The sequence below is a fragment of the Vicia villosa genome, linkage group LG1, assembly GCF_029867415.1.
Source record: "Vicia villosa cultivar HV-30 ecotype Madison, WI linkage group LG1, Vvil1.0, whole genome shotgun sequence".
In the NCBI taxonomy this organism is placed as follows: domain Eukaryota; kingdom Viridiplantae; phylum Streptophyta; class Magnoliopsida; order Fabales; family Fabaceae; genus Vicia; species Vicia villosa.
Genome location: NC_081180.1, coordinates 48,883,325 through 48,905,935, shown reverse-complemented (window position 1 = coordinate 48,905,935; position 22,611 = coordinate 48,883,325). Strand labels below are relative to the sequence as shown.

The following is a 22,611-nucleotide window of genomic DNA, read 5'->3' as shown; positions in this document are numbered from 1 at the left end:
ATGAAACCATGATTATCATCCCAATTTCAGTTTTGAGAACTTTCCATTTCTTTTATAAAAAAATATAAAAATTTCAATTCCACCTAAAATCGAACTCCACAACAAAAAAATTTACACCATTTTACCGAATCAATTTCTCTTTATCACTATCAACAACTTCTGAACAGATTCAGAATTCATTCAATCATGGCCACGACAACCGCGGATCCGACGCCGTTGATCGGAAGTTCCTCCGACGAGTCAAACTCCGGGCGGCGAATTCTCCGTACGCCGAGTCTCCGTCAAGCGGCGCGGTTTTTAAGACAAGCGAGTGGGCGGAGGCTGATGCGCGAGCCGTCGATGATGGTGAGGGAGACCGCGGCGGAGCAATTGGAAGAGAGACAAAGCGATTGGGCTTATTCGAAGCCGGTGGTGATCCTTGACATTTTATGGAACTTGGCGTTCATTATTGTGGCTGCTACTGTGATGATTTTGAGCCGGGATGAAAATCCCAGTACGCCTCTTAGGTTGTGGATTTTAGGGTATGCGCTACAGTGTGTGCTTCATACTGTGTGTGTTTGTTTTGAGTATAGGAGAAGGGTGAGGATGCGGGAACAGGCGGATACAAATGGTGGTGGTAGCGCGGTTGGGAGTGGTGGTAGTGGGGATTTGGGATTTGGTTCAATGGATGGTTCTGGACATTATGTGAATGTATCGCAATATGGGGATGATGGTTCTACAAGGTGAGTTCAGTTTCTGAAAACCTGAATAACCTTTTGTTTCAATTTTGAAATTGTAGGGATGCTAGCTCTAAGAGAAAATGAATGGCTGTTTTTATAATTATGAATTAAAATGATACTAATGATCCTTTTCCAACATAGAGAATTTGCAATGATTTCCTTGAAATTATAAGCTCAAATTCTTAATACTAGACTAGAATAAGTTGATGCCCGGCATGACTTGAGGTTGAACATGCACCTACCCGCGCTTCATTGGTTTGGCTGAACGTATCTTAGGGATGTACATGTGAAATTGTTGAGTGTACGCTCACCGTAGTTCTCAAGTCCCATTAAGTGATAAGTAGCTATGCTGATTGAAAGCTCTAGGAAACCTTCAACCTATATTTCAAATAACCCACATGTCAATTTTAGCTTCTTAATAGTTAGTGGGAAATAAGATATTTCAGTTCAAAATATATAAGATCATTTCAAATAGGAAGTATGTATGAAATTGGTATGATAACTTAACTTTGATTGTAAAAATGATGGTGGAGGCTGTCGGGTGATAGTTATATGAATTATCATATAATAATAGAGCTGTTTGTATTCAATCTCTCAAAACAAAGTGTAACTGTGGAGGTTTATTGTACCTTAGGATTTATCGTACTTTTGATTTTTGAATCACAAGTTGTGTGAGGAATTGTTGTTAAATAGAGGCACTATAACATAATGCAATTTGAACAAACCACAATTTTCTGCTATCCACGGTTGATAACACCAATGTGATAACCAAGTGTCAACCAGCTTTCAACCTTATTTTTCTATATGTAAAATTGTAAACTAAATGATATGTGACAAAATGTTTATTTCCCTGATTTCATTTCCGAAAATATCATATAATGCACTGGTTTACAATTTATAGCTTATTTCGTTTTGTTATTAGTTTTTTTGTGTAACTCCTAACCTTGATAATGAGATACTTTCTAAAGTTGCCTAAGAAAAGAGTTGTGGCCTGAGGGTTTATACAATACTACAACATGCCCAATATTATTGTAAAATTAGCACAATCAATTAATGATTTAAAAGGGCCATTTTTTTAGATTATGTAATTTTTTATGTTTGACTTATCTCCTTTTTGTTCCTCTTAGTAGTTGGCCAAAGCATTTGGAATCAGCCAACACAATGTTTTCTTTTATTTGGTGGGTCATTGGATTCTATTGGGTATCAGCGGATGGTCATGATTTGATCAATGATTCTCCTATGCTTTACTGGTTTGCTCTCTCTCTGCTCTTATTTATTGTGGGAACTGCTCTTATTTATTGTGGGAACAGAGAACTTTCAATAATAATCGCGGGGTTGATTTCAATGATTCAGATTAACCTTCAGAATTAAAAGACACACGACTCCTTTTCCTTATTCATTTTGCTGCCAACTGTTTACCTCTGGCTCTTTTTCCACGTCATGTTGTCGATCTTGTTGGGTTTTTTGAGTCTTCATGACATTGTGGGAAACTGTGCCAAGATAGACGGTGTTGAAGATGGGAAAGCTGGTGGTGGAAAAGAGGGTTTTGGGGAATTTTTAGATACTGGTTTTGGAAATCACTGTCGTATAGAATTAAAATTGGGGCGTGAATTTTCAATATCGATGTTCGTTCGTCTCCTTTTGATGAACTATGCAATCATTAACCCCCAAACGGTTGCATATATTTTCGGTTTCTTCTCTTTGACTTATGTTATTTGATCTAAATAAATTTTCACGCGGTTAAAACCCGATCTCAGTAATATATCAATTTGGCTTGACGGGCTTCTCTCCGAAACACCAGTAGTTATATATGTAAAAATATTTTTGATGCTCTTACTTTCCGTTGTTAACTTTCACCGAATGAAGGCTTTGCCGCCGCTGTTAGAAGGAAAAGGGGCTGAGGTGTGATGTGGCAGTAGGGGAAAAGAGGAGAAGGTCACATGCCTGTAAATTTTGAAGGACTAATCTGAATCATTAAATTTAGTTTGGTGGTATCTATTGAAAGTGTTCTCACAATAAGAGTTCTCTTTGGGAAATCTGCTTTTATAGTAATTTACTACTTTTGACAAAATACACTTGCTTTACAGGTTATGTATTGTCTTCTTGGGGTTTGATGTTTTTTTTGTCGTTTTCTGTATTGCGCTGGCATGCATCATTGGTCTTGCTGTTTGCTGCTGTCTTCCGTGTATTATTGCGCTTCTGTATGCCGTTGCAGACCAGGCAAGTCACAATCATCACTTCTTCTTGTTTGAGTTACAATGAGAGATGAATCTGGTTCCTCAAGTGTTTATTTCCTTCAATTTGATTTTATTTCGTAGTATTTTCCAGTCTTGAATGAATTTGGTAGAACTTACGGCTTTAAATATGATTTTTGTTTTTGAATTTATTATGGCTAAATGAAATGGGAGGAGGATTGGAATTTCTATTTGTTATAAAATGAGATCTATAAGTTCATTTCTCAGATCGTTTTTGGTAATTCAAAGGAAAAATTGTATTGACCCGACAAAACTGAACATGCGAAAGCTAGTGTGTCGTACATGTCAGTGACATTAATGGACAGAGGAGGAGTATTACATTTGTTCTTTTGTTGAATTGAAGCAGGCCCGAGCCACGGCCAAGACTGTCCCTGTTACTTAACCTTTGTTAGTGACTAACTGTTGTCTCTGTATGTAAATACACATTTATTAAGATGCAATGTTTTGCTACCATGAATGGTAAGTTTGGGATGGATTCTGATGTACTTTGTTAAACTTGCAATGCAAAAATGACTACCTTATAAGGTGTAAAGTTTTTTGAAATGCTTAAATGGATGATGTGAAATGGAAGGTTGCATTCACAGCTACCTGATTAAAAGTAACTTCTTAAGGTTGATTTGTTCGGAATACCTTGGAGAAGAAGATTAATTATGAGCTTGAGTACCTTAGATTTTTCAGGGTAGATGGTAAGGCTAAGGTTGTGAATTAGTTATCCGATAGTTGTTTTGTTCTGAGATAAGGTTCATTATTCTGATATTTGTATGTCTCATTCAAGTCAGCCATTGTTAACTTCTAGGATCTTCTAGAAAGAATGAACCTTTATATGATTTGTTTTCCTACAACTTTGTAGATGATGGATGTGTATCTAAATTCTAATCACGAGTGGACATGACCATAATGCCTTATAACTTACAAGTATATCATCTGTACTGTTTCTTGCGTTAATGTCTCATTCCTTTTATTATGGTGTTATGGGAAAAGCAGGAAGGGGCAACAAAAGAAGACATTGAGCAGTTATCAAAATTCAAATTCCAAAGAAAAAGTAAGGATAAGCTTGCTGGTAATACACAAGGACCTGTTGGAGGAATAATGACTGAATGTCGAGCTGATTCCCCAATTGAACATGTGCTTGCTGATGAGGATGCGGTATGTTGCAAATTTTTGTTTTGTGCATTCAATACATTCTCTCTTGTCTCATTAGAAAAGGGTTATTTTGCTCTCTGTCACTGAATATTAGTTCAACATACTACAAAGGGAATTTCACTTACACTTGCTTCATTTTGATCTATAACACAATCATGTTTTGAGCACATTATTCAGCTTGAGAGTTATGTTTAAATTTTGGTTTTATTTGCGCTTCTTCCATCCCTTTTTCTTTCTGAGTTCTTTCTTTACGATAGCTATCACACTTTACATTCAAAGGAATTTTACTTAATGGTTCAAGCACACGAGAATATAGTTGTTGTATAATAAAGTACTTTGAAAAAACTAATCTGATTCTATTTTTTAATTTATCTGTGTGCGGTAAACTGTAGGAATGTTGCATCTGCCTTTCTGCCTATGATGATGGTGTTGAACTAAGACAACTTCCTTGTGGTCACCATTTTCACTGTGGCTGTGTGGACAAATGGCTGCACATTAATGCGACTTGCCCCCTCTGCAAGTATGACATTTTGAAAAGTAGCACCTATGGTCGAGAGGAAGTGTAGGAATTGCCTAGAAAAGTTTCTAGGAGTCCTGTTGGGGAATTTGTATGCAATTGGTTGGCAGTATAATAGTCCCAGCGTGTTAATATACTTCAGTACAGGTCTCTTAGTTGCTGCTGCTGCAGCTGTGTGTTTGTTTATCTCATAGTGATAGTTATATTATTCTTCGTTATGGCGGCTTGTAAGTGGTTTGTGTATATCAGGTCATTGTAGACCGGCAATAATTATCTTGAGGCAATTAATATTTTTATCGCCTTCGCCATTATTTTTCCCTGCAGAAGGCTGTATTGTCTCAGTGTTCAGCTCGAGCTTGGTTAGTCCAACCTGCTTCTCCCTTTCTTGTTGTATCTCGTATTTAAATCAAGGATCTACTGGGTACTAGTTTGATAGGCCGCTGTCCAAAATAATAAGTCCCACAAGCTGAATCCATGGAAGAGCTGGATGTTTATGGGCACGAAAGTTTACAAAATAACAGCAAAGGTTTTGTTTAATCACATGACAGTTCAGAAATCCGAATTATGACTTTGCGTATATCTCAAGCATGTAGATTTTTGATAAAATTCAAAGGTGTATATCTCAAGCATGTAGATCTTTGATAAAATTCAAAGGTGTAGGCTTTCTAGAAATATAGATTAATTTTGAATGTTACATGGGACAACAATGAGTGGTTACACTTACATTATGTGTCCTGTTGTTTATTTGTGATTTGGTTAAAATCGTTTTGAAAGATACTTCTCACTGAATTTTAGCTCTTATAAATTAATTTTTAGTTAACTCTATAAATTTCATGATTTGAGTTTCCATTAATAGGATGAAATGAACTACTCCATCCGTTCTCTTTCTCTTTCAAAATGAGTGTTATTTAAGGTTTTTGTACACAGATTAAAGAATGTAATTATAATTGAACTTTTATTATATTAGTAACTTTATAAATGTGTTGGAAACTTGGAATGAGGACTCAATTGAAAAAATTATAATTATTACTACATCGAAAAGTGAGAATGACATTTGTTATAAAACAAATTTTAATATTTATTAAAAAGTGAAGAATATTTAGCTCAATTTGGTTATTCTTTAAAAATCTTTCACATTTTTGATTTATTATTTGTTTTTGTCTTTTGATTTTAAAAATGATATGATTATGATGCTATTCAATATGCATCCATATTTTAATCAGTATGACACCATCGATAAAGTGACAACACTACCTAACAAAAGATTTGGATGCACACGCGACCACTTGGATTTTGTAACTTGGTAGGTAATATGAAAAACTAGCATTCTCAAAATAAGTGTATAAGACAAACTTCAAGTTCTTGGAATCTAAGGATTTAGTATGGCTAAGCATAATAGAGCATAAAATATAAATTATTCAAAGTCAAAGTGGTGTTTGGCCTCTCAATTGACACTAACAAGATTTTAAAACTTGGATTTTGTAACAAAATTAATATTTATATGGAAAATTGTTAGTTGGTGACGAAGAAGGTTGGAATGTAAACTTTCTTTTGACATTTCGATTTACTTCACCACTACACTTTTCTAAACTTCTACTTCGCCTCTGCTAGAACATCTACATTATTACTATATTTTGAGAAGAATATTGTTTTTCTTAATGATGATTAAATCAGTCTTTAGCCAAGGAGCTACTATTCATTATGTACTTTCATAATTAAGATCATGTTAATATAAAACTTAGATGATGAATTGTTATGGAGAATTGGTTTAGCCACAAAAAGCAAATCAAAATCATATACAATCAATAACAAGATAAAAAACCAACCAAATGACCAGTGAGACTAATACATGCATCCAAGCCAATAATTAGTGTTTTATCTCTATATATATTTATGTCAAAAACATTTTACTCAATCTACAACAAATTACACAAGGAAAATCCCACAGTTTCTCTTTCTTTTTGTGTGTAGAGTTCATGATACCAATTAAACATCACCAATTACTATGTAGTTCAAATATTGTCCAACAATCTGAAACAAGTACTATCCTCATTCAACATTGAGCCTAAGATGAAGTATTGGAGGTGTCAAAACTTTTCTTTCTAACCAAAAGACAAGTGATTTTTGCAGGACTGGAATTTGTGTTATCAAGAGAACATACTAAGAAATCAGGCCTATGAAGTCCAACATGTAACCTATCTTTTCCCACAACCATTTCAGATGCATCAAGCAAAACATGCCAATAGTTCCTATGAGCCTCAGAAACCCAATGCATTGTCCCATTCACATCTGCTACATAAGCAAATAGCCCTTTTGGACTAATCTTACATTTCCTCCTAAAATTTTGACTTAACTGAGAGCCTCTAATCCTCAAATCAAGCCATGTCTTTGGCGCTATAAGAACCCTAGACTCCTTAAAAGAAGCAAACTCTTTTATATAATCCTCTTGTTCTTCACCAAGAATAGTCATGTAGTAGTTTCCCTTAACAAAAGGGTAACTTTCTCCAACCAACATCATAGCATCTTTGTAACTCGGAGTAAAAAGAACCAAGTATTCGTCGTCTGGTAAACCGCAATGCTTCAAAACTTTATTTTGAGCTTGAATTTCCGGGATCGAGATGAAACTTCCCGGAAAGGAGGATTTCTTGTTGATAACATCAAGTAGTCTTGATGGTTCCAGCTGCGTTCTATCCATTTCAGGTAGGTTGCTTCCGAATGAAGGCGACCGTGGTGATTTTCTTAGAGCATCTGACATTGGTAATTCTGAAGGCTCCTCATTGATGATGAAACTTGACATGTCTATTCCACTTCCATCTCCTTCAATGAGATTCGCATATTCCGGATACTTCGCTATGACATATTGTTCTACATATTCCATTTCTTTCTGCGTGATTGGACCTGACCATCTTAGGTCGATGTCGCGGATAGTTGATATTGCTTCCGCTATGATATGAGCCGGAATCACCAAATTCGGTTTCTGCTCAAATACCAATTATAAGCCTTTTGTTAGTTTCAAAATGAAACATGTAGTATTACGTGCATATTTAAATTGACAGCGAGTTTGACAGAATCACGCTGCCAGTAATTTTGACAAACTCATCGCGTGTACTGGGAAATCGAGAGTATGGAAATTACCTTCATGACTAAACTGTTTGACTTGGTATTCTCTGCTATCAATTTGTGCATAGGTCCAACAGGAAGTTTATGAGTGGCCTTAACTTCATCTTCTACCATTTCCTGATATATTGTCTGAAGTATAGTTTAGACTTATTCAAGATTTAACAATTGAAAATTGAAATAGAAGCAACAAGTAAGAAAAAAACATGAAGTAAGAGTTTTGATTGGTTTACCTCAGATCCTCCAAGCTTCTTGTTGTTTGTTCCCATGGTAATAATTGTCTTCTTCAATCTTCACTACTTAGCAGAAATAAAAGAAATTGGTTTTCTAGTGTTTAACACCTTAGAAAATCTCTAGCAGAAAGATGCCAAAGAAAATCTCTAGTCTTTTTATGCCTTAACCATAGAGCAAAGATTAGGTGATAAAAGTTCCTATGAGCTTAACCATGGTTTGCATAGAGTTATAGCTTTGTAACTATTATTGGTTTTCAGACTAGAAATTAAAATATGATTAAACTGGTTTTCATTTCTATAGTCTATCAATTATTTTATGTGTAGATAATAAGATTAAAGAACACGTTAGCATTGGAGTTTTGAGGTGAAACTTTCCATTGGCAACGACGTGACAATATTTGTTAATTGAATAACGTAACGTCTCTATTGAGTTTTTATATATATTTTGGATGGAGAATGAATGACCATTTCATAGTTTAGTATTGGTGGAAAGTCAACACAGACATGGCATCATGTATGGTTTCAAGGTAACAGTAGGACTCAATCTTTATGCTAAGGGTTAGAGAGTTCATCAAGGTTGATACCTTGCGCAATTTTGCCGGTGCCACTAAACGTCTTAAAGAGAGCGACATAGTCCACGACTCCATCCTATAATTTCTTCAGTGATATGTTTTCAAAACCAATTTTTTAAATCAAAAAACAAGAGAGTCCATAGCAAAGGAAGACCAATTCTGTTGTTACTTTGTGGTGTGAAAATCCAGTACTACTATAATAGAGGGTCATAATGTATAATAAAAAATGTGAAGATTTGTGAGAATATTCCCCGTCTCTCACGCGCTACATGTTGGGAGCATAGTCCACAAAGAAGTCTATTTTATTTCCAAAGAAGTAATGTATATTATTGAATAGGATACACCCTTCCTTAGTTGTGTTTCTCATAAGCATGATAGACCAATAATAACAATCTTTCTAAATTAAATCTGAAAATTATCTTGAATACTAACATATTTTTGTTAATTAAGAGGAATTAACGAGGGTTTAGAGATTCTGTAAAATAAATTATCGCTAAGATACAGTTATATATAAATCACGAGGAGTTGACCCAATTGTGAAGATTTGCGATCTAGAAGTGTACTTCTTTTTGGGTCTTACGTTCAATTTCTCATGTGTCAACTATTTTTGAATTGAGTTAGTGCACATAGAACTTTGCCTTCAATTAGGCTCCGCTAGTGGATGGTAAAATTAATCCTCATACTAGCCCGTCATCATACCGATGCACCACCTTCTATTTGATCATAATAATTCTCGCATAATGTTACATAGACTTTAGTCACTTGTGACATTAATGGGTCGTGTTAACTCAATGATACATTTATTGCACTCAGTTTGTATACTAAAAATCTAACATAAAAAAAAAAGAATATGTAAACCAATCATCAATCATTGCTTAGTTATCATAGTCTAATACATGAACTGTCAAAAATTTATGGACTCATCATCATGTATTATGTACTTAAATTTGAAAGAGACTCAACAACCACTAGCTAGGCATCTTCAAACTTACTCATCACACCAAACAATAACAAAAAAGAGATATTTTGACAACAAACCAAACTTAAGGACGCATGTCAGCACCAACAGAAAAGATTCATATCAACATATCTTTCTATACAATACACATATTTTTTGTTAGATTAAATTCCATAGCTCAACCAGCAAACCACAAGAATTAGGTAACAAAAAAGTGAAACTTGTATCAAAAGCAAAACTATCCCTTCCTCCCTACTCAACAAAGTGCACATAAAAGGATGTAAAGTAACACCATTGGTGAACCAAAGAAAAAAAGAAGCCAACATGCCCCCTGATATTCTTTATTTTCGTCCTCTTGTTCAATTTTCACACCCTCTCATAACTCAAACACATCAAAATCCACCTTCTATATTTCACAAATACCAAAAAGTAACAAAAGAGATGATTCTCACAAAAAAGAAACTCATCCCTATCTTTGTTTTGATCCTCTCAATCATTTCAGTCCTCAGAATTCTTAGCCTCACTCTCAAAACTTCTTCATCTTCTTCTGCTTCTACTTCTCCATCTTTTTCATATACAAATGAATCATCCTTGCATCCAAAAATATCTCACAACATCACAACTACCTTCAACGAGAAAGAATTCAAAGTTTTAATAAATATAATCTCTCTTAAATCAGCATGCAACCTTCTCATATTTGGTTTTCAACCTCAGTTCCTTGTCCTTTCATCAATGAACAAAGCCGGTAGCACCGTCTTTCTCGACGATAATAACCTCGACAGAACAACAGCAACAGCAACAAACTCCAACAACAACACTCAAATACACAATTTCAACTACAATGTGCCAACAAAAGAAGCCTATAAACTCCTCAAACATGCAAGAAACAATCCAGCATGTGCACCAGACCCAAGTTACCTACAAGCATCAAAATGCAATCTTGCATTGAAAAATTTGCCTGCAATAGTGTATGAGAAGACTTGGGATGTCATACTCGTGGATGGACCGAGTGGCGATTCGGCCGAGTCACCGGGGAGAATGGCATCCATTTATACTGCTGGTGTACTTGCTAGAGGTGGGAATGTTTCAGATGTAATAGTACATGATGTAAATAGAATGGTAGAGAAATGGTTTTCTTGGGAGTTTCTTTGTGATGAGAATTTGTTGTATTCTAAAGGGAAGCTATGGCATTTCAGAATTAGAGGTAATTTGAATTCTACTACATTCTGCTCTGTGACAGACAGGGTGAGTACATAATAGAAAGATAGTTTGAAGTATTTTTTTATTTAAAATTTTCACCTTGAAGGTGCTAATTGCCATTGAGTAATGATAGTTCAATGACAAAAATCTTGTTAAAAAGTTTTAGGGATTAGAAATGTATAGAAATATATCAAAAGTGTAAAAATCTCATTTGTACTAGTTTGAATTTCTATGAATTAACATTTTTGAGTTTAAAAAAAGTGTGTTCTTTTGATAATTTTAAGTTATAGTGTAAAGTTCAAAATTTATACTCTAGGCACAGTTGATATGAGGTTATCTTGTTTATCAATTCAATTTCTTGTGTAATATAATTTGGTTAAAATTACTCAAGTATTGTTTGTGAATTTTCCGAATTTTGTCAAATATCAAAGATCCTAAGAAAAAAAAAATTTAAATAACCAGGTTTATTAAAAAAAATACCAAAAAAACCATGTTTTCGGGGTATTTACCAAACTGTCTAGGTTTGGGACCGACTGGAAGTGAATGCGCCAAATGGTTTGGCGTATAGGTATTGATTTGTGGTGAATACGCCAAACCATTTGGCTAACACTATTTTAGTAAGTGTTTGCGCCAAATGGAATGGCGCATTAGGCTAGGGTTTTTTCCCTAATAGCCAAACCATTTGGCGCATTAGGGTACCCTTATTTTTTTTTTCAATTTTTTTTTAACTTAGGTTACTATATTTTTTTTTTCAATTATTTTTTTCAAGTTATGTTAAATTATTTTGTTTTTCTTTTTTTTTCAATTTTTATTTTTTAAAGTTTTGTTAAATATATAGTTTTTTACCTAGTTTTAAAACTATTTTTTTAGGGTTTATAGTTTTAAAATTGCATTTTTTTTTAGTTATGTTAAACATACCTATATATATCGATGCTTAAATATTGTATTATTTGTAAAAATGTAGTGCACAAAATGTAAAATTAAATTTGATAATCGAAAACAAAACATTGGTTATAATAGATCAAAGAAAGGAAACATCGATTACAACTGATAAAAGAAACGATACATCGACACAATTGATTAAAGAAAACACAACAAAATGCTCAATGGCGTCCATCGCCAAGATAGCCATCCGTTCCGCACCCTGGTCTTGTTATGGCGCGTTTACCGCGATCGACGATCCCGCCACGAAGATTGGCACCACCCCCTCCCCTAGCTCTACCCCTACCCCTGCCCCTTTGTGCTTCTTGTTGGGTCTGTGTCACTGGGCCTGGAAGTGGGATGTCTCGTGGGTCGCTGTCTATGAATTCGTCCACGCCCCCATAATTTTCCGGTAAACGGTTGTTGTAAAGTCGGTGACCCATCCCCTCAAAAGTGTTAAGTCGTGGTTGTGGAGTGGTTTGGGAAAAGATTTCAGGTGCGTAGCATCCAGCATCACTAGAACTACCTTGATTAAAGCCGAATTGGTTCGATGGTGTTGCATATCCGGAGGGGGTGCCTCGGTGAGAGGATTCACCATAAGGACCATCGTCGGGACTTAGATGTAGGCTAGAAGAACCGGGCGTAAGGTTTTGGCCGAAAGGCCTTGAGGACCCTGCAAACGCTGTAAATCCTAATGGTTGTGAATGGGTCTCATATTGGCCCGCGGAATGATGGTGGTCTTCAGATTGTTGAAAAGGCTGGGACTGTGATTGGAACATATTTGGTTGTCGGTAGTTGTGTGCGGAACGGGACGGAGTGTTGAAAATATTTTGTTGTTGCGGCTGCAGTTGTTGTTGTTGTTGCTGTAGTTGCTGGCGTTGTTGTAGGCGTTGTTGTTGCCGTTGTTGTTGCCGTAGTTGTTGTCGTAGTTGTTGTTGTTGTTGTTGTTGTTCTTCCTCCTCAGGTTGTTGTTGTGGTAAGATGTAATTGTGAGCACGGGGATCAATTAAATAGAACGGAGCTGCAATAAACAGGTTAGGGGATGTAATTGTACGATACCAACTCATGTACTCGGCGGTCGGTTTCATCTCATGGTCACTGACGGGGAAGTTGAGGACATATTGGCGACGGTCCTTCCACATCTGGCGGTGTTCGGGTGCAAATTCCTTCCAGTTTTGGTGTGTCCATTGATGATTGACTCGTTTAAGGTGCCACTGTCCCACGTCAATTGGAGGGTCTGGTATACGTTGGCGCATTCCGAACTGTAGCATAACCTGGTCACTATGATGCATTTCAATGATGTTGTACCGGATTATGCAACACTTTGTGGTCCAAATTTCTGCATCCTGAGCTCTAGGCACATGCTCACATTCGAGATACGGTCTCCATATAAACTGCATGCATAAGAGTTATACATTATCTCGGGAAATTATTTATAAAAAATAAACTTATAAGACATGAAAAGATTAGAGATAATACTTGATGGGGTCCTAGGTGATCAATCAGCGAGCGGTACATTGTGATATTTGACCGCGGAATTAGCGTGAAGTCCATTTTTTTCACGCAAAATCTACAACGTAAATATAGTGAATTAGTTAGACTGGAGTAGATCATAATCCACCAACTGTGTATTAAAAATTATGGTATACTAAAAACTTACCTCAGTGCATACGGAAAGGTCCAATCGCCATTGTTAACAGGGGCCAGTATGGGCATCCTCCACCACCCCCACACCTGCACCAACAGGGCGCATCCATAGAATGTGCAAGAATCAGCTTTTGAGTTCTTGCATAGGGATTGGTAGACCGTAGCCAGCACTGCAGACCCCCAGCTATACAGAGCAACTCTAGTAAAATCCATTAACAAACGAAGATACATAAAATTAACCGTGTTACCAGTGCTATCTAGGAACAAAACGTTTCCAATTAGCAGGAGTATGTAACACCTAGTTTTCTGAAGTATGGTCTCTTGGGGAGACGCATCATCCAAATGAAACTGATCATAATAAAGCCTTAACCTCTTAAGGTTAATGCCTTGTCCCCTTGCACCAACCTGTCCCTCTACCAAGTCTATGCCAATCGCCTGAAAGCATAAAGAGATTGCCTGCATTACACAGCCATTAATTGCCTTACCGTCAACTGGAAGGCCTAGTAACATATGTACATCTTCCAGGGTTATGGTGCACTCCCCTGTTGGAAGGTGGAAGGTGTGTGTCTCGGGCCTCCAGCGTTCTAGCAACGCAAGAACAAATTTGTGGTCAATAGATGACTCGGCTATGGTGCTTATCGGTCCGAAACCCGCAACTTCCAAGTATGGTCTTATGCGGTCGTCCGGAGAGATAGTAGAGTGACTACGAGTCCGGAAACGTCCAGCATTCTGGAAATAATTATGTATGCAAAAAAAATCAGTTATATATTCTCAGGCAGATGCATGTTATCAATGTAATACTAAAATACTTACAAAGGTAGCGATGTTCTCGGGTGTTCCTCGGTGTGTATCGCCCATTGTTAAAAGAGACATGGTTGAAGTATGAAAATCTGGAAGTTGTAGGCAGAAGGTTTAGTTTGGGAGTAGATGAGTGAAAGTGGTGAAGAGTCTGCAGAGCTAAGTGGTTTATATACCCATCAGACAAAAACGGTAACATTATGCATGTTGGACAACTCAACACTTCCATAGTTGATAGGTGTTGCGTGTGCAGAAATTGTTAGCATGCATGCAGACTAACTTTCGGTGACAAGACATATGCATGTAGATCAGAAGTAGCTGCTAGATAGGGCTGCATGCATGCTTTGCTTAGGGGGAATCGTTGCAGGAATCTATCAGGAATCGCTTCAGGAATCATTGCAGGCGCATGCTAGGGTACAGGAACTCGTTTCGGACGCATGCGAAGGACAGAAAACAGGTGGGACCATGTGGGCCCCTGGGGGGCCCACACTTAATACATATGCGCCAAATGATTTGGCTTATTCTCCAAAACTTCCTTCTTATGCGCCATTCCATTTGGCGCCTTCCTGGTGATGTTTTTCACTAATGCGCCATTCCATTTGGCGCATTAGAAGGCCCTATTTTTTTTTTCAAAATTAGGGTTTACGTTTTTCCCTTGTATATGAAACCCTAATTGTGATACAGACCTAAGGCAAGGCGTCCGTCCCTCTATAAATTAGGGTTTCCTGTGTGCATTAGTACACACACGCAAAAATGAGAACTCGAATAAGGCCAGATAGCACGCACCGGACTTCTAAGCCTCCACCACCTGTGAGGCGTTTCGACTATCAACCGGACTATCGTCGAAGGAACGGATACGTTATTTTCTCTGCCGTCAAACCTCCCATGCAGGTAATGTTTTGGAACATTCAATCCATGGACCAGCTTAAGAGAACCCTCCTTAGGTTTTTGGACGGAGAGTGGAGTCCAGGCGAACAAATCAGATCTATCAAGAGACTTAGAACAAGGGGAGGTGTTTTTCTTGAAAGACAGCGTTGGTGGGAGACAATGGAGGACGACATTCAATGCACTCGAATGATGGAGGACAGAGAAGACATTGTCCTAACCGTTGTAATATCCTAGATGTTGCAGTTTCTTATCATTTCAGTTACTTTTGTACCGTCCAATTAAATGCTCTGAGCATATATTAATGAATTTTTTTTTAACATTACAAAGTTTCCAATTAGTATTTAAGTTATTAATAATTAACAAAATTATTTTCCTCTATATTTCACCCACTATAAATAAAGGTGTGTGTGTGTGGAGTTGAAGTACCAACTCTTTCTTCATTCTTACTGCAAACACTAAAAAATGAACTCAGTTTGGGCTGTCGTCTTTTTTGAGGAAGGTAGTCACATGCGTGTCTGCCTTAACCCCCATTGGAATTTCCAGAGAATTGTTAGAGCCATCAACACTGGGTTTCGTCAACTAGATGGTCCGACCAAAAAAGTTAAATAGATAGATTACCGTTGTCCATACATTACGTTGACGGATAATAATCCAGAAGGCACCTACATGTATTATTGGGACCGTGTGAAAGAAGATGTGGACGTGGATCTAATGTTTTGGACACACAGTGGAGAGGTTAACCGAGGCGTTGAAAATCCACTTGTTCTTGCAGTGATACTTGAGTAGTTTAGATTAAGTGTTGTTGTGTTTGTTGCAATGATCGAGCGTGTACTACAAATTGTTATGTGTTATTTTGCAATGTAATATCGTGATATACCGATTGCTTTGTGTTGCCAAAACTGGATCGTTCAATTAAAATAAATGTGGTCGTTGTGTTAATTGTGGTTTTCTGAAGATCAATTACGCTATATAAATAAATATATTAACATATATATATATATATATATATATATATATATATATATATATATATATATATATATATAAATAAATATTTATATATACATAAATAAACATATATATATATATATATATATATATATATAAATAAATAAATATATATATATACATATATATACATAAATAAACACACAATCGGCAAGCTGGGGTGATGTTAGGCAAGCTGGTCAACTATTAAGTGATAGTTGCATGAAATTTATGCAACAACAATCGGCAAAAGCAAACACTCACCAAGTAACTTCTTTCGACCGATTCAATCGCACGTTCAGTGTGCGCGAGACAATTGACCACAATGAGGGATTGCCAAGACAACAATATAGGGTTCTTCTTGACGAAGATTGGTGCGACTGTGGAAGGTTTCAAGCTTTTCGTATGCCTTGCTCGCACGTCATAGCTGCATGTGCGTATGCCCACCGCGACGCTATATCACTACTGTCTCCGATTTACAAGACTCAGACATTGCTCAGAGTTTACAGTGTTGCGTTTCCTGTGGTGGCCAAGGAGGATTACTGGCCTGAGTATGATGGAGAGGTAGTTTGGCACAACAACGCAATGCGGCGAAAGAAAAAAGGGCGTCCCAATAGTACACGGATTAGAACCGAAATGGACGTCCACGACAAAATGGAACAAAAATGCAGCATTTGTCGTCAGGTGGGGCACAATAGAAAAAGATGCCCTAATCGTGGCTCGACCTCGTCGCAAGTTTAGTATAATCTGTATTTTTTTTAAGGCAATGTATCAGTTTCGCTTACCACCTCTTGTAACCGTTCATCGGTCTTTCATCAATAAATTGAGCTTTAGTGAAAAACCGATATCGATAACGCAAACATTATATAGGGTTACTAAAAATTTTACGAACTCGATTTCTCAGACGTTTTTACGAAAATAAAAGACCGGAATAAAAAACGGTGCGCGAAAATACCCAAAGGGGTTTTTTTTTTTTAAAAAAAATAACCCAACACATAGGAGCCATATGAAATGGCGCCTATGTGTGGGAACCAAAGCACATGCGCCATTTGGAATGGCATGTAATCCTTGCCCTAATTTTTTTGTTCCTTTGCGCCAAATGATTTGGCTTGCAACACATGAATGCGCCATTTCATTTGGCGCATTCACTTGTCTGGGGTCCCAAACTTAGACAGTTTGGTAAATACCCCGAAAACATGGTTTTTTTCGTATTTTTTTATTAAACCTAGTTATTTAAATTTTTTTTCCAGATCCTAACTGATTGTCATGATGAATTAGCATATTGTATTTTTGAGATTGTTGTTTGATTGGTTTCTAATTCTATGAGTCCAATAGCACATGTGTTTACCATGAAAATTGGTAACAACCTCTCTGGTCTCCAACGAAATGAGTTACTTTAGGATCAATTAGTGAATCCTAGGACATGTGCTTTTGCTTAGATTTTATTTCTTTGAATATTAACTACTTCGACAATGTTCACGATTTAAAGGTTTGTTTGTTTCGACAAAGGTTATAACTAACAAAATGTAAAGGAAATGTAATAAAAAAGTTCCACCTCCAGAGTCATGATTACCACCAGAAACATGATCATCTCTAGAAGCTTGTTCTCCAGAACCTACGTCTTCAGAATTTTCCCTTCCAGAAGCATGGTCACCACCAGATTCAAAATCTGGATTAAAATCAGATTCACCATTTGATTCATCTTCAGAGTATCAAAAAGATTCTTCATCTTTTGACTCTGACTCACCTTCAGAACTTTCAAGTTCGGACTCATCTTCAGAAGCAAAATCTTCTTCAGATTCTAACTCATCTTCTGATTCTCTTTCAGACTAAGAATCGCCTTCAGATTCTGACTTGTCTTCAGCTTCAGAAGTCATCTTCTGACTCTGACTCATCTTCAGAATCTTCAAATTCATCTTCTGATTCTGACTCATATAAAAACACTCCTTCAAAATATTCAGAATTATCTTCTTCCCCTTAAGAATTAGAAAACGACAAACTCACAGGTTCCTCATCAGATTCATAAGCCATTAATAGCACATGTTCATCATCAGAATCTCCTCTGGCTATTTTTGCTCCTTCTTTGTTTGACCAACAATCTTAAGCAAAGTGGTCAAACCTATTACAATAGTAACACTGAACCATTCTCTTGTCATACTTCTCCTTTCCCTTATGATGTTTCTCTTCATCAGAATAGAAGACTTCTGACTTCTGAGACCTACCATGTCTTTTCTGCTTCTGGTCCTTCTTGACAAAAGAAGATTTCAGAGGTTCTTTCAGTCAGACGCAACTCTTGCGCCTCTAGACTGCTTTGCAGCTCTTTCTCATGGTGTACAAATCTTTAGAATGTTCAATTGCTACAACAATGTAATCAAATTGAGGAGTAAGAGACCTCAATACCTTTTCTATGATTACTTGTTCATAAAGGATTTCTCCACAAGCTTTCATTTCATTAGTGATCAGAATCGCTCTGGAGATGTACTCAGATACCTTCTCGTTGTCCTTTATGTTGAGATTCTCATACTGCTTTCGTAGGGACTGAAGCTTCACCTTCTTCACTGCTGCGTCACCACCATAACACCTAACTAGTGTATCCTACACAGCCTTCGGTGTCATCGAATCAACGATTTTCTCAAACACGTTCACATCTACACACTGATGGATGTAGAACAACGCCTTATAATCTTTTTTTCCTTAGGCCACATTGAGCATTTCTCTACGCATCAGTTGCATCTTCTGGAAGTGAAATTGAGACATAACCATCGTTGATGGGATCAAGAACATCTCGAGCACCAAACAACACACGCATCTGAATCATCTAACAATTCCAGTTCTTACCATCAAACACTGAAAGTTTGGTACTTAGACTACCGTTTCTGTTCATCCTCAACCCTGTGCAAGTCACTCAAATCTCACCAAACATAGTGTTTCTCAATCCTGTAGAATCATAAAATATGATTCTAGTCCGATTTTGTTCAAGTTTCAACATGAATACAAAAATCAAAATCAATCACAAAACGCTTCACTGTTTCACCCGTGTTTCCCGTGTTTCCCCGTGGATTCAAACCAGAGTTCTAGATACCAATTGTTACTGCACAAGGTGATGGAAGCAAAAAAAATAATATTTACTACTATGCAATGACAGCTACAAAAGTGTAAGGGAAAATGATTAGGTTAAATGACAACTACTACTTCTCGATTTATACACTGAAAACTAGGGTTGCCACGTAAGCCCTAACAAAAGTAAACTTAATAACTAAGTAAATAAAATAAACTAGCAGTATTATTGTTAGGTGGCTTGTCATATTTAAAGGTTTATATTTGAAGCTATTCCTTTATATACATATGTGTTTTTAAAATAAAATTTAGAATCAATTAACCGAACAAACCGATCCTTTTTAACCGATAAACCGATCAAACTGAAAATGATCTAACTGAAGTACAAATTAGTTGGAATTGGATTTAACAATTGCATCCATGGATTGTGTCGGTTTGGAATATTGGGCCCGAATCCAACCCAAACCGACAGTGTGTCCAACCCTAACTTCTGCGGCGATCTCATAACTTCAACATAAGATAAAAACTAGGGGTGTGTTCATTGGTTCAGATAAATCCGAACCAAACCATAGTGTTTGGGTTTGATATTTTTTCAGTTCGGGAAAGAACCAAACCAAATCAATGAAATCCAATGACAATTGGTTCGGACATCGGATTTTTAAGTTTCTACCCGCAAACCCAATCCAAACCAATCATAATTAATTATCATAAAAATTACTACCAATTATTTATCTACCCGATCAATCAAACCCAAACCAACCCATTGTTTCTCGATTCGGTTTGATTTGGACTTTATCGCAAAAATTTGCAAATTCAATCCAAACTAATTCATTTGATTTTAATTGGTTTGAATATCAGATTCTCTCACAACCGAATTAAATCGACCCACGAACACCCCTAATAAAAACGGATTGTTCTAGTGTACAGTGATCCAATTTCACTATCCAAACTCAACTAGTTAGATTCTGATGACTAAGGGCTATTTCCACCCCCAACACACACAAAAGGACAAGGAATATAGTACACATTTGGTGGATTAAATAGTAGTAATCATCCATGACTAAGTTGTCTACTGCTACAAAGGAAAGGATGGTTTCTTGTGTTAAGTAGTTCACGACACGAGCACATGGAATACAAAATCAATTTTAAGAACTCTCGTTTGGAGGATAACTTCAAAGAAATATATCAAATAGACGGATAAATGACATGTAATGTATGTATAGGGCATGTCTACTTACTCCAAATAAAAAGGGTTAACAGAAATTATGAATTCACCTTTTAATAGTTTTAGGGACCTTCTTAATTTCTAGTTCTGATCATTTCTTTCAATTGTTTTAGGGACCTTTTAAATTTCTAATTCTAATCATCTTTAAAAGGATGGTATGGTAGTTCATTTTCCATGTTCTAAGATTTTTGAAAGGATTCTTCTAAAAGTTTTAGAATACAAAAAAATAACTATAAGAACTCTACTAAATAATCAAATGTATTTTTAGAAATTTCAAAACTTTGTCTGCAGCGGTCTTTATTTGATACTAATAAAAAAATAGAAAAAAAAATAGTTTTTTTATTTGCTAAAAGTTAGTCTCAAATTACCATAATCATTGTCTAATTCTTCAATCCGAAGACACACATTAAGCTTTACAAGAACACTAGAATCCCTAATGTACCTTGTAACTGCCACACACACACTCAATCATAAAGTTGAGTAACTACAATAATGCAATTTTTAAATAAAGGTTAAAGATGATTTGTTATATGAAGAATCTTACACAATACTTAATTAGAACTCACGTAATCAATACTCAATGAAGTTTTTCTTTAAGCTTGAATTTAGAGAGAATGGTTTGTGAAAGAAAGAATACTCTTGGTTTTTCTAAGATTATGAAGATATGGATTATTTGATTATGACTGAATCATCTCTTTTAGAAAAAGAATGATTTATATATGCGTTAGAGATAATATACAAAAATAGGTGAAAAATAAGCAATCTGATTCGATTCATATCCCAGAATTATGATTAGAATTTGTTGAAAGAGTGACTTGAATCAAGAAAATAATTTTTTTAAATAACTTGTTTGATTCAGATTATGATTTGAATCACGTGATTCGAATCAAGCAATTACCTTATTTGAATCACACATCCATAGGTGTCTTTGATTCAAATCAGACAAAACCTTGGTTTAAATAACATTCACAATGCCAAATTTCTAATTCGACTCTTACTGTTGATTCGAATCAGGCAAAGCTGATATTTGAATCAAGCTTAATAACACTTTGTTTTAAGACTTCTAACTTGAGATTCATGTCACACATAGTTGACTTTTGACCATTTTCTTAAATTTTTTTAAAATTGCAATGGTTTCAACCTAAGTGAAAGTAAGAAATATCTCAAGGTACATTATTACAATAAATGGTAAAATTGAAAGTACGATAAACTAATCAAATCAAAATTACAATTAGACGATAATTTGAAAATACAACAGAGCAACAAAACATACAAATGAAATCAAAGTATTACCGAAGAATAAATGTCAGTCTCTCCCTTTTTGATGTTTGAAAAATTCAAGATATTTTTGCCTAGTTTGATAGCATACAAACAACTTAAGCTCTTGAACTCTCAAGCCCCCTGCACTCAACACTTAACGCGTATAAAAATTTAAGATATATTTTATAAACTTCCCCTCTTTGACAAAAATTAAAAAAAAAGAGGAGCAAAAATAAGACTAAAACGCACGAAATAGCGTAAACAACAACAATAAATAAGTAATCAAGTTACTACTACCACACAATCAAAAACAAATAATTCATCATAATTAAGCAATCAAGCAAAACGGAAAGAATATGTGCAATTTAAAATACAATATTTATCATCACAACAAAGATAAATACAAGAAATTGAAATAATAACAAAACAAATAAGCAAAAACAGAAGAATGTGCTGACATAAATATATCACAAAAGTCTAATACAACGTTGATTTACAAACAACGGTTCACAAATGGGAAAATAACCAAGTCTATATGATATAAAATGAAATTATATACATACTAAGATGGAGGTAGGTCAATGGTAAAATGATCATCAGCTCGAAAATCATAGAAGTCAGAATCCAAATTCGAATAATTAGCTGAAGAAACTGCTTCTTTGATTGAAGTCAATGGAGCAGATAACATATCTTCTCGAGCTTTCAAAACTTATTCTTGACGCACTTCCTTTGTATGAAATTCTACAACTAGTTTCTCTTCACTGGAAATTAGACAAGTTTCCTTAGCTTGAACATCAATGATGATACGATTGAATCAACTATAAACATAAGCTTTGACTACGGGAGTCAACCCATCAAATGAAGAAGCAATAACAGAAGAAGAAGCATATTCCTTCCAAGATAAAAAACATTTAATTTCTTCTTTAGCAGCTACTGACTAATCCTCATAAGACCTGCACAACTTATCTTGATAGTCATAAACATTTTTACCATATACATAATAACACATATGAATGACCACATGATTATCAAATAGCTTGGGAGATTCTAAATGATTAGACTAAATAGAAGTGACACCGTTCTGCTCAAGGATAGTCTGAGTGAAAGATATGTA

The 22,611-nt window shown here is 35.8% G+C and overlaps 3 protein-coding genes across 6 annotated transcripts; 2 read left to right on the top strand and 1 right to left on the bottom strand.

Moving 5' to 3' along the window:
* Positions 1–14: 14 nt before the first annotated feature.
* On the top strand, positions 15–4,942 carry LOC131637051 (E3 ubiquitin-protein ligase At1g12760-like). 3 transcript variants are annotated; one of them, XM_058907623.1, is made up of 5 exons: positions 15–722; positions 1,847–1,969; positions 2,807–2,943; positions 3,963–4,120; positions 4,510–4,942. In XM_058907623.1, exons 1-5 carry the CDS (start codon positions 187–189, stop codon positions 4,681–4,683), a joined length of 1,128 nt encoding a protein of 375 aa, XP_058763606.1. In that variant the 5' UTR covers positions 15–186; the 3' UTR covers positions 4,684–4,942. The 3 variants fall into 3 exon arrangements, with proteins under 3 accessions (XP_058763606.1, XP_058763599.1, XP_058763613.1); XM_058907616.1 differs by having other exon boundaries at positions 17–722; positions 2,807–2,939; positions 3,959–4,120; XM_058907630.1 differs by having other exon boundaries at positions 18–722; positions 1,850–1,969; positions 2,807–2,939; positions 3,959–4,120.
* Positions 4,943–6,315: 1,373 nt separating this feature from the next.
* On the bottom strand, positions 6,316–8,351 carry LOC131637075 (uncharacterized). Of its 2 annotated transcripts, none has more exons than XM_058907644.1 (3): positions 7,985–8,351; positions 7,770–7,871; positions 6,316–7,611 (listed from the first exon to the last, which is right to left on the bottom strand). In XM_058907644.1, exons 1-3 carry the CDS (start codon positions 8,018–8,020, stop codon positions 6,700–6,702), a joined length of 1,050 nt encoding a protein of 349 aa, XP_058763627.1. In that variant the 5' UTR covers positions 8,021–8,351; the 3' UTR covers positions 6,316–6,699. The 2 variants fall into 2 exon arrangements, with proteins under 2 accessions (XP_058763627.1, XP_058763619.1); XM_058907636.1 differs by having other exon boundaries at positions 6,326–7,611; positions 7,770–7,883; positions 7,985–8,348.
* A 1,487-nt stretch (positions 8,352–9,838) lies between these two features.
* Positions 9,839–10,771, top strand: LOC131630865 (glucuronoxylan 4-O-methyltransferase 2). The gene has a single exon (XM_058901637.1). It carries the CDS (start codon positions 9,839–9,841, stop codon positions 10,769–10,771), a length of 933 nt encoding a protein of 310 aa, XP_058757620.1.
* Positions 10,772–22,611: the final 11,840 nt, after the last annotated feature.

Excerpts from the sequence above, each read along its gene's own strand:
- LOC131637051 (XM_058907623.1), top strand. The coding sequence starts at position 187 with ATGGCCACGACAACCGCGGATCCGACGCCGTTGATCGGAAGTTCCTCC. Across the intron at positions 1,970-2,806 it reads GATTCTCCTATGCTTTACTG|GTTATGTATTGTCTTCTTGG; the intron begins GTTTGCTCTCTC and ends CTTGCTTTACAG. Across the intron at positions 4,121-4,509 it reads TGCTTGCTGATGAGGATGCG|GAATGTTGCATCTGCCTTTC; the intron begins GTATGTTGCAAA and ends GGTAAACTGTAG.
- LOC131637075 (XM_058907636.1), bottom strand. The coding sequence starts at position 8,020 with ATGGGAACAAACAACAAGAAGCTTGGAGGATCTGAG. Across the intron at positions 7,884-7,984 it reads AGAAGCTTGGAGGATCTGAG|ACAATATATCAGGAAATGGT; the intron begins GTAAACCAATCA and ends ACTATACTTCAG. Across the intron at positions 7,612-7,769 it reads CAAACAGTTTAGTCATGAAG|AAACCGAATTTGGTGATTCC; the intron begins GTAATTTCCATA and ends GTATTTGAGCAG.
- LOC131630865 (XM_058901637.1), top strand. The coding sequence starts at position 9,839 with ATGCCCCCTGATATTCTTTATTTTCGTCCTCTTGTTCAATTTTCACAC.